Source organism: Gymnoscopelus microlampas (assembly GCF_963454915.1).
Source record: "Gymnoscopelus microlampas genome assembly, chromosome: 4".
Lineage (NCBI taxonomy): Eukaryota > Metazoa > Chordata > Actinopteri > Myctophiformes > Myctophidae > Gymnoscopelus > Gymnoscopelus microlampas.
Window position 1 is genome coordinate 53,546,693 of NC_139941.1, and position 12,500 is coordinate 53,559,192.

At 39.7% G+C, this 12,500-nt stretch overlaps 1 protein-coding gene across 3 annotated transcripts in view; it reads left to right on the forward strand.

The window, feature by feature from the left end:
- Window positions 1-12,500, forward strand: part of LOC311044400 (H-2 class II histocompatibility antigen, E-S beta chain-like) — a 207,857-nt gene that overhangs the window by 47,262 nt on the left and 148,095 nt on the right. For all 3 annotated transcript variants that reach the window (XM_084055947.1, XM_084055949.1, XM_084055948.1), the window contains 2 exons: window positions 1,197-1,469; window positions 4,137-4,356. In XM_084055947.1, coding sequence (XP_083912073.1) covers window positions 1,197-1,469; window positions 4,137-4,356 — 493 coding nt within the window. The remainder of the gene's footprint in view (window positions 1-1,196; window positions 1,470-4,136; window positions 4,357-12,500) is intronic.

A 12,500-nucleotide genomic window follows, 5' to 3' on the forward strand; every position in this document is an offset into this window, starting at 1 on the left:
CTTTACTCGAGTATTTCCAATTTCTAATACTTTTAATTCTACTCCACTACATCTCAGAGGCAAATATTATAATTTTACTCCACTACAATTATTTGAAAACTTTAGTTACTAGTTACTTTGTAGATTTTGATTATTATTAGAAAACATACATACCACTTCAGCCCTATATCGGCCATTTGAAAATAACCGATAAGTGCGAGGCATTGTGAGCTTGTAGATCTGATATTTTCAAGAGATTTTTATTAATTTGAAAACTTGAAATGGGACATTTTGTAAAATGAGTACTTTTACTTTTGGTACTTTAAGTACATTTTGATGCAAATACTTTTATACTTTTACTCAAGTATTTTGAATTCCGGACTTTTAATTGTAACAGAGTATTTCTACTTTGCAGTATTGATACTTTTACTTAAAGGTAGGGTAAGTGATTTTCTTTGGTTAAAATAAGTGTTAAATAGCTCTATATTCTGATAGTACTCATTGCTATAGAGTGTTTGTTCAGTAAAAGGAGTCTCCTTGTCTCTCCACCTCTTTATTAAACAGAAAATGCATTTTCGTTTCAGTTTCCGTTTCATTTCCAATTTCATCCAATCAGGATAGAGAACTCAATCAGGATATAAATTAAACAAGTGAAATTGGAAGTGATGACACTAAGAAATGAGCAGAAAAAATTGGAACTGGAACACTATTAAAATGAGGCTTAAAAATGGTTACTTTCTCCTGATTGGCTGAGATTTTGACACCTACCAAAAAATGTATTTGCTGTTTATTAAAGAGCTGGAGAGACGGGGAGACTCCTGTTACTGAACAAACACTCTATAGCAATGATTACTATCAGAATATAATGCTTTAACCTTTTAACAAAATACTTTTTGTTTTAACCCAATAATATCACTTAGCCTACCTTTAAGTAAAACATTTGAGTACTTTTTTATTTTCGTTTATTTATCAATGAATTTAAAAAAATGCACGCACTGCATTGTGCACCCCCTTAATGTAACTGTAGCTCAATCTCATTGTATTTAAGATATTCTATATACATTCAAAACATTCGAATGCCAGATTTCACATCCTGAACCTATTTTACTTTATGTAGTGACATATTTGGCCGATGGGGGGCAGTTAGCCTAGTGTTGATATTATACAGATGATAATAAAACTGACCATTAATGACATTTTTAATTGTCTATTTCCAGATGGATATGTGTACTATGTGGCTACCCGCTGTGTGTTTAACTCCAGTGAGCTGAAGGACATACAGTACACACAGTCATTGAATTTCGATGGTGATGAGTTCCTCAGGTGGGACAGTAGAGTAGATCAGTTTGTTGGATACACTGAGTTTGGTGTGAAGAACGCAGAGCGCTTCAATAAAGATCCTACACAACTGCGTGTGATGAGAGCACAACCAGAGGCACGCTGCAAACCCAACATTGAGAACTACTACTCCAATGTTCTGAACAAGAGAGGTGAGCTGATCTCAGAGCAGCACTCAACACTCATCACCTCATAAACTATAACATGAAATCACATGATTCTATTCAGAGATGATTAATGGTGTTAATATTGATCATATAATAATTATTACATATTTCTTTATCTGCTGAGAAACATTTCAGATCCTCTTGATTTATACTGTATCCTAACATGCTGTCACACAGTGGAAATAGCAGATCTACAAGCTCACAACATGTGGTGTCACCATCGTACACAGAGTATAAATGAAACATATAGATCTATTTCTGAGTGTTTTCACCCTCATATAATGACCTGCCTAAAACAGAGACACCAGGATTAATGTTTTTAAATGAGCTTTAAAAAGAACCATGCAGGCTAAAACACACCTCTATACACTTCATTTCACCTCCTGATTTTATATTTTAATTATTGTCTTTACTAGTTTGTTTTGTATGTTTTTAATCACAATATTTTACAGGATTATGTGTATTGTTTTGTTTGTTTATTAAGCAATATCATTAGCAAAATGATATTGCTTGGTCTATTGTTGTTTATGTAAAGCACTGTGACTTATTTAATATGTTTAAATTATATTATATAAATGCATTCTATGTTGTAGAAAACTGTAGACTATTGTAGAATCTACAGTTCTCTGGTGCCATCTGGTGGCCAATCACTGACATTTACGGTTACAATTTACAATGCAGGCATTTATCAGAAGCTCTTAATCCAGAGTGATTTACAGTAAACAAGGAAAACACAAGGTAATACATCAAATGCATAGAAATAGTAATCTAGGATCATAGGTAAACCAAGAACCTATCATTAGTCTAAACCATTGGCTCTCAAAGTGGGGTCCGGGGACCCCCAGGGGTCCTTGGGGGGATTCCAGGGGGTCCCCAGCAAAATGTGTTAATATAGCATCACAATCATTTTAAGCACTTGAACCTTTTATACTTTGGCTATTAAAAAATAGCAGATATACAAGCTCATAGCGCGGCACCGAGTGCCGCGCTATGAGCTTGTATATCTGATATTTTTGACAAATCGTGAAAACTTGTGCAAATCTTTGAATATATATTTTTCAAAGCGAACATTTGTAACTCAAATCTTTGCTTCTGGGGGGTCCCTGGAACAAAATATTTTGCGATGGGGGTCCGCGGCCAAATACATATCATTTTGGGGGTCCTTGACATGAAAAAGTTTGAGAACCACTAGTCTAAACAGTATAATATCAAACAAATAAATAATATATACATTAAAACTATCCAAACTATAGGATAGCAGGTCTACAATGAACCTGGCATCTAACATGATATCTAAATGACATTTTAACCTTTGCATGAGACTGAAAGGTCATCAAGGCTAGGTCTAGTGGTCTAGTGCTAAGGGCAAAGGTGGAGTCTGAAGAGGAGTAGCCTCGGAAACCCATGCCTTTTTTTTTGTTTCAAAAGAAAAAAAGCCTGGGAGAACCTTGCAGGAACGCTGGTCTTAGGACCTTGTTATCTCCTAACCAATCAGAGTGCTCCAAACCCAGGCGCTGGAATCCAGCGCCTGGGTTTGGCTCCGCCCTTCAAGACCATCGATTGGGCTCGTTCTTTCAGTCTAGAAGAGGAGAGTCTTCAGATTATGGTGGTAGATTGGGAGTGAGTCTGCAGTTCTGACTGCAATTAGGAGTTTATTCCACAGTTTGGGAGCCAGAAGGGAGATGAGTCTGGGACGTGTGGAGCGTTGTCCAGGGTGTTTTAGAGAAGAAGAGTCTAGGTAGGACGTGTGGAGGGTGAGGGGTTGTAGGGTTGGATCAGGCTTGAAGATATGGGGGTGTCATACCTTTGGTTGCTTTGTAGGCCAACATCAGTGTTTTGTACTCTGTGAGGGCAGCAACTGGGAGCCAATGGAGGGAGAGGAGAACGGGGGAGAGCTGGGAAACGTGAACATTTTGGCTGGTTGAAGACCAAGTGTGTTGCGGCTTTCTGAATCATTTGGATCTCATTTGGATGATGTAAAATTATTAATGATAATGACATTTTCCTATGACGGTTATATAATAATAATAATAATAATAATAATAATAATAATAACTAGAAAAAGTGCTCATCGGAGCACAAGTCTCCGCCAGCAGACTTGTGTTGGGAATGTTGGTTATGTTCTAATTCTTATGTTCTAATTCTTACAAACAATAGAACATGTTACTGTGTCATAGTAACATGACACAAGTGTCCTATCCGTCTGTATAACTGTCCTATCCGTCCTGTCTGTATAAGTGTCCTATCCGTCCTGTCTGTATAAGTGTCCTATCCCTCCTGTCTGTGTAAGTGTCATATCCCTCCTGTCTGTATAAGTGTCCTATCCGTTCTGTCTATGTAAGTGTCCTATCCGTCCTGTCTGTGTAAGTGTCCTATCTGTCCTGTCTGTGTAAGTGTCCTATCCAATTGTTACAGTATCCGCCATTTCTCAGCCATTTCGTGATTATTCCTGTCTTACCTCACTTTGAAAGAGGCACAGACTCTTTCAAAGTGACACATGTATTTATAGGCCGCTATACGTCACTAGCCAATCAGATCACACTATTTCACCATATTGTCACGTGTCACGTGAGGCTTGACCAATGTTAGCTTGTTTCACGGAAAGTGAAAACAATGTCTCCTGGCGGAAACAACAATAGTCATCTTTTTTAGGAGTGGAGCCCAAAGTGAGACTGAAGTCAGAGACTCCCCCTCGTCGTGGTGAACACACTCACATGCTGAGGTGCAGCAGCTACGACTTCTATCCTCAAGTGATCCTGGTGACCTGGTGGATAGGTCAAGAACCTTTGACCTCTGGTCTCTCCTCTACCGATGAGCTGTCTGATGGAGACTGGTACTACCAGTACCACTCCTACCTGGAGTACACACCCAGGTACACACCTAACAGACACCTATACATAGAAATACACACCTACACATATATTCTTTAAAAATAAAACAAGTGTTACTCACTTGCTGAAAATTGGCCATTAATTGGTAGGCTAATATTAAGTCACACACACACACACACACACACACACACACACACACACACACACACACACACACACACACACACACACACACACACAGGATTCCTCCCGAGTCCCGTGTTTATCACCAGTCTACTCCAGACACAACTACGCAGCAAGCTCGTCGTCGTGCAAGCATGACGAACGCACACAGAGACCCGCGAGCGAGTGTGTTATACATGAATACACACACAGGAATACGCTATAACGTGCATATCTCGTTACTAAGTTTCTGCCTTCCTATTTTTTCTGCAATGGGGAGGGAATAGTGGAATACACAATAAACACTAGAGCGGAGGAGAGCCCAGCGGGGCATTCACGCTCCTACACAAACATAGTCAAACTTTTGTTTTTCTCCAAAAAACTAAATAATAACAAAGATCAACGGATCAATGTGTTGAATCGTTTCAGCGTGTAGATCGTCTACTTTCACAATCTGTCCTAATGTTAGTGCTAATTAACAGCTGCTCACTCACTGCCAGACCGGGCGGGGAGGAGGGGCCGCTTCAGCTCTGAGCAGATCCACATGGACACACATTCAACTTGAGGACACACGCACGTCATGATTATTTTAGGTGGAGAAAATATCAGTATAAACTTATCTTATTGCCTATAACGGTCTAGTGCTCTGGTGCCTAATTGTAGTTGTGTTTTTAATCTTAAATTTAAATATAATAGTTCATCGTTTAGTTATTATGATGAGCGGCATGGCTCATTTTGGGTGCCCCCTCAGCACCTGTGCGTAGGTACTGATCATCCTCATTAGATAGAAAACATGTGTGTGTGTGTGTGTGTGTGTGTGTGTGTGTGTGTGTGTGTGTGTGTGTGTGTGTGTGTGTGTGTGTGTGTGTGTGTGTGTGTGTGTGTTACAGATCAGGAGAGAAGATCACATGCATGGTGGAACACCCCAGCCTGACCGCGCCTATCAAGATGGACTGGGGTCAGTTACTGTATTCTACTGTAATCTACTGTAATCTACTGTAATGTGTTACACTACACTCTGTTTTAAGGGTTCAGGGATTCTTCTCTTTGAAGGTACATTTGTTTTGCAGAAAGGAAACACAGCAATCCAATTAAAAACAAGACACAATAATAATACAGACACCAGAAATAAAAATCAATACAAATACATTAAAACAACCTAAAAAAGTTACCATTCTAATAAGAAGGTCATGACAGGAGCCTCACCTACTTAAAGTGTCTTGTCTAGATGAGGTACATCATCTTAGTTTACTAATGGCTGCAAGTACAAAGACATTTATAGAATGTATAGAATTTCCACATCAGGGTCAGAAGCTGCTGGAGTGAAGGGGCACCGGCTTCGAATGCTATCAATGCATTGAATGGGAGATTATCACGTTTTATCAGACCATTGAATGGGCGAAGTAGGCGAGCTACTGTCTACCCCGCGATTTGTCAGACCATTCATTGGGCGTAATCAGGAGCTACTGACCTACCGACGGAGGCGGAGCAGTCCCCACAACAATATTTAGGATTCTGTGCGTATCGGTACATAACTCGAACGGCGCTGAGTAGGCATAGGCGAGCGTCGCACCGCTCCGAAACCAAAACAACCAAAACTAAAACCGAAACTGAACTATTTAAGTCATCTCCGTCGGTAGGTCTGTAGCTCCTGATTACGCCCAATGAATGGTCTGATAAATCGCGGGGTAGCTAGTAGGTCGCCTACTTCGCCCATTCAATGGTCTGATAGAACGTGATAATCTCCCATTCTATGCATTGATAGCATCCGAATCAGGTGGAAGGGGCTGAAAGTGACTGTAAAGTATGAGAACAGTCCTGAGAGATGGAACTGGTCTTATATAAATGCTGCATTAATATCAATGGTAATGGTCTAGTGGTTAGAGTGTCTGCCCTAAGATTGAGAGGTTGGAGTTTGATCCCTGGCCGGGTCATACCAAAGACTATCAAAGTGACCCAATGCCTCCCTGCTTGGCACTCAGCATCAAGGGTTGGGTTGGGGGGGGTAAGTCTCTGTGACTAGAGTCACATCAAGGGTTGGGTTGGGGGGGGTAAGTCTCTGTGACTAGAGTCACATCAAGGGTTGGGTTGGGGGGGGGGTAAGTCTCTGTGACTAGAGTCACATCAAGGGTTCGGTTGGGGGGGGGGTAAGTCTCTGTGACTAGAGTCACATCAAGGGTTGGGTTGGGGGGGGGATAAGTCTCTGTGACTAGAGTCACATCAAGGGTTGGGTTGGGGGGGTAAGTCTCTGTGACTAGAGTCACATCAAGGGTTGGGTTGGGGGGGTAAGTCTCTGTGACTAGAGTCACATCAAGGGTTGGGTTGGGTTGGGGGGGGTAAGTCTCTGTGACTAGAGTCACATCAAGGGTTGAGTTGGGGGGGGGTAAGTCTCTGTGACTAGAGTCACATCAAGGGTTGGGTTGGGGGGGGTAAGTCTCTGTGACTAGAGTCACATCAAGGGTTGGGTTGGGGGGGGGGTAAGTCTCTGTGACTAGAGTCACATCAAGGGTTGGGTTGGGGGGGGGTAAGTCTCTGTGACTAGAGTCACATCAAGGGTTGGGTTGGGGGGGGTAAGTCTCTGTGACTAGAGTCACATCAAGGGTTGGGTTGGGGGGGTAAGTCTCTGTGACTACAGTCACATCAAGGGTTGGGTTGGGGGGGGTAAGTCTCTGTGACTAGAGTCACATCAAGGGTTGGGTTGGGGGGGGTAAGTCTCTGTGACTAGAGTCACATCAAGGGTTGGGTTGGGGGGGGTAAGTCTCTGTGACTAGAGTCACATCAAGGGTTGGGTTGGGGGGGGTAAGTCTCTGTGACTAGAGTCACATCAAGGGTTGGGTTGGGGGGGGTAAGTCTCTGTGACTAGAGTCACATCAAGGGTTGGGTTGGGGGGGGGGTAAGTCTCTGTGACTAGAGTCACATCAAGGGTTGGGTTGGGGGGGGGGTAAGTCTCTGTGACTAGAGTCACATCAAGCCGCCTCACGCTACAGAAACAGGAGATAGGCTCCTCCCCCTATGGGTCACATGGCTCGGCAAGGCTTACTTACTTAACCCATTCAATCCAGGAACACATCTGTGTCATTTTAGATTTGAGCTATAACCATTATTTTATACTTTGGGATATTCAAAAATAGCAGATCTCCAAGCTCATAGAGCGGCACCGAGATCTACAAGCTACGAGCTTGTAGATCTGTATAAAAATGTAAATATATATATTTTAATATATATATTTAAAGCAAACATTTGTAACTGTCAAATGTCTCCGTTTCAAAAATATCAGATCTGCTATTTATGAATAGCCTAAGTATAAAATAATAGTTAAAGCTCAAATCTATAATGACACAGATGATTCCATGTCAGAGTCAGTGAAGAACAAGGTGTTTTAATCTACTGTAATAATATAATTAATATAATATTTGTATTATCAGATGACTCCATGCCAGAGTCAGTGAAGAACAAGGTGGCCATGGGAGCATCAGGTCTGGTTCTGGGTCTGGTCTTGTTCCTGTCTGGATTCATCTACTTCCAGTGGAAGAAACGAGGTGATTAACATGTTTCATTAACATGTTTAACTAGAAAATGTGCTCCTCGGAGCACAAGTCTCCGCCAGCACATATTGGAATTTATTCCAAGATTGGAACTTTGATGATAGGCGTTGCGCCTTTGCTTCTTCATCAGTTTGCAGACAATGATTAGCTTCTTCAGTTTGCATAATAACAGTTAGTTGCACTGTGTCATCAACTGTGACTGGAAAGTACTGTTCTTGATTAATCCTGTCTAAGCTATTTATATTACGTATTGTGATGACACCAGTGTGTCTACATAATTTATTGCTCCGCCATTTCTCAGCCATTTCGTGATTATTCCTGTCTTACCTCACTTTGAAAGAGACCAAGACTCTTTCAAAGTGACACATCTATTTATAGGCCGCTATACGTCATGCGTCTCACTAGCCAATCAGAGCACACTCTTTCAACGTATTGTCACGTGTCACGTGAGGCTTAACCAATGTTAGCTTGGCCGAGGGGGGGACGGGGACGGAAAGTGAAAACATAGTCTCCTGGCGGAGAAAATTAATAAATATACTAACAGTGGAAGAAATGAGGTCAGGTCAACAGAGGATCACATGACATGTGGAACCCTCACAGAAATGCAAACAAACAAACATGTAAAGCCACAACCTAAATTCATTTAGAACCTTAACCGGTTTAGACCAGTTTAGACGACCTAGTTAGAGGTCAAAGTGTGTTCTATGTTGTCACATTTAGTCTTAAATAAGAGTCAAATGTTCACATTAGTTCTGATGCAACATGTGACCCTGATGACTGAACCCTAATGTTGTTGTGTTATTGTGTTGTGTGTACATTTATGCATTTTAAGGAGAAATACACACAATACAGTACATAGGATTTATTTGTGTGTCTGTTTTAACTGTCTCTCTTCTTCTTCTATCAGGTCGTATTCTGGTGCCGACAACCAATGATGAGAATCTTTAGACTCCTCCCACACACCCAGGTTCACTTCCTCTTTCTTTTTACTAAACCTTTTTATATATACATTTATACAGTTTTAATGTATAAAAGTGTACAAAATTAGAAAACATACACAAAACAACGTGCTAGTGTAAGAAGTGAAACAACTAGCCTGGTAAACCATCCCGGTCGTGTGAATTCACATTATCATGTGTCTTCTGCTTAATTTCTGCGTAATTTCTTATAATAATGAATATAATAATCAAATGTAATAATCAAATGATTTGTTGTATCAGACAACACTGATGACAATGTGGTCAGATGGGGGGGGGGTCCTCTTGGTGAACTGTGTAGTTTGGACCATTCATCATCAATCAAATATAAACATGTTTTACATGACGCAGGAGTTTAGATCCCATAGCCTGAGAGGACGTTCAGTGACTCAGTCAGGAAGTGAAGAGACGACACAATGCAGCCAAACTCTGAACCAATCATTTGAACACAACATTTCAGTGAACTGTAGCAATGATTCAGTTCATTGAACACACTGATCATTCCATCACTAGCAGGATCAAACACAGAACCTTGTGGTCCAAAGGAGAGTGTTCTACCAACTGAGCTGCCCTTCCTACTAAGATACACTATTGACAAAGTATTGGTCAAATGTTGTTTGAATGGACTGAGTTGTTTCTACTTTGATGGTTACTGTAGTTGCAGGGAGGGTGCTGAGAGGTTAGGTTTTGAAGTAGTTTACTAATAACTTGTTCATGATCTATTAGCTATTTATAGCGTAGTTTTAAATCATTAACCGACTGTTTAACATGTTATGAATAACACATCATTTATTTAAACTAATAATTTATGAATGATTAATTTACTATTATAAGGGAAGGTTATTCTAAAGTGTTAACATGTTCACACAGTTAATACATTCTGATTCTTATTGGTCTATTGTCTTTTCACATAACACCTGGGTGTGAGAGGAAGAAATACATGTGTGTCCAATCAGCTTTTAAATAGTCGTAACAGCAGCACAATGATGACATCATCAACCTTTTAGGGTTAAGGTTAGGTTTAGGCATAGTTTTTGTGAATTTAAAGGTTAGTGTTAAGGTTAAGGTTAGGTTTATAGGCATAGTTTCTGTGAGGTTATGGTTAGGGTTAAGTTTAGGTTTAGGCATAGTGTTTGTGAATTTAAAAGTTGGGTTAGGGTTAGGTTTAACCCTTTATTTTGTTTCCCTGTGATGGGTGGACCTAAACCCTCTAGGGTGTTCTGAGGTGATGGGTATACCCGGGTCCACCCAAATTAGACAATGGTGGTCCGCCACAGTCTATGAAATTAATGGGAAACACTGATGACATGCAATCATTTATATTAAGTAATGATGATGATATGTAATGATGTTTATGTAATCACTAATCACGAGCAGGGGAGCAGATCTCATTACAACTTAGGAGGGAACCACGAACAAGGAATCTTCACATCAATAATATCACTTAGAGCATAGAGCTAATGCTAGGATTTTAAACTAACTAATAATGGTCACAATGATTACAGTTTGTCTGACATTTGGTATAAAAAATTAAACACCAAATCCATGTTCAATGCATGAAACAAACTATAATGTTATGATGTTATGATAATCCATAATCCATTATAGGTTGACATCACATGATTTAACAACAAACACATTAACATGCCTCCATGTTTAACTGCAGGACTTACAAACATCGATACTTTGACATTAATTCACATCATTTGAGATTTGATTTGATTTGATTTTGGTAAAAGATATACGAGCAAAAGTCAAAACAACTTAAACCTAGGATCACGCATTAAAGCATAATGAAACACTTTTGAAAACACACTTGTTTCCTATGTGGTCAGGCAGCATAACAAAAAATAAATAGTCCAATAAATGTATTTGAATTCCCATGAGGTTTTAATTATTAATTTTAATTATGTTAATAAGGAGAATGAGCGATCTGCGTTGTGACAGTGACACAATGAGAGTTAACAACAGAAAGGTTGTGCAAACTTTACTAAAATAAAGTACAAAATATGTGTCTAATTCAGACAGTTTAGATATTCCTTGGTCAGTATTATTTATCTTTCCGTTTTTCAGCTCCACTGTTGTGTTTCTATCCGTTCATATTGGCTGAACTTCACTCATTAAACTAGTTAACAGCTCTGTGGACAAGTGATGATGATGAAGCTTGTGGATTCATTTATTTGGCAGTTGTTGATGATCAGGACACACGGGTATCAAAAACAAAACCTTCACAAAGTATTGTGTTTACTGTATGTGAGAATGATTTCAAAAGTGGAATCAGCTTCTATTAAATAGAGATTTAAAATTATATAATTTATTTGAAGACACTTTATTGGAGGAATATGTCAGACATGTCCCCTCCTTCCCCCCTGGGATCTGCACCCCTGATCATGAATAGTTTGAAGTTCAGATGTTAGATTTTGTCTTTAATTTGCTTGGTTTGAATGGAATGTCAAAATATCAATAAAGGAATAAGAAACATAATTGGGCCTAATGTTTTCTTACATTTCACTCATACAGTATTTTCTCTTAACTGTCTGTTTTCTCTTAACTGTCTTCTCTTGCATTATAAATACATGAGAAGCCAACCTCCACATCCACCAAATGTGTTTTTCCCCAGGTGCGCTGAACGATGTGTCCTTTCCATGTCCTACCTGAAGGCAGCGTTCAAGATCATTGTCTTTACTGAACTCTCCTGAACTTGAATACAGCGTTTTATGTTGAAAGAATTGTCCTCTTAATCCATTTAGACCTGAGGCCGATTCTAAAAACGCCTTCTAAAACCTAACCATAGTTTTCTGAAAATGTTCAAATTCTTACAAAAAATAAAAAATGATGTTACTATATTATAGCAACAACTAATGAGACACAGAGGTGGCATCCGGATTGAAAGGTATAACAACGTATAGGTAGCAACAGGTCTAAATGGGTTAATCCATGACGTACACTGCATCTCTAGTAAAGGCTTGATACTTAGTTGCGTGTGGTGTCACGCATCGACATGCACTGTGAGCTTGTAGATCAGCTATTTTCGCTGCACGACACCACGCGCAACGAAGCATATCAAGACAAGCCAAACCCGGCTGCACACATAAGTATTATATAGACTACTGTTCATTTATATCTTATATGTCAAGTAGGGGTCTCTGTCTGTCTGTCTGTCTGTCTGTCTGTCTGTCTATTCAATTGGCTTTATTGGCATGACATTTGACATGTGTTGCCAAAGCACAATTACAATGATGACATAAACAACAAACATAATATACATTCAACAAAATGAAGGAGATGGTGTGGTAAATAAAACATGGTATACATCTGTGTCCTACTGGTTGTCCCTTTTCTTGTGACAGGAATCCACATATTTTGCAGCTAAAACTGCACATTCTTTCTGTTCCCCCAGAAGGAGTGTCATTTCTCCCTTTCTGTCATACTACGGAATTCAGGGCAGTTTATTTTGAATTTTTATAAAGAACTCCTCCCTGATATTTGTGTAGTTTTTAC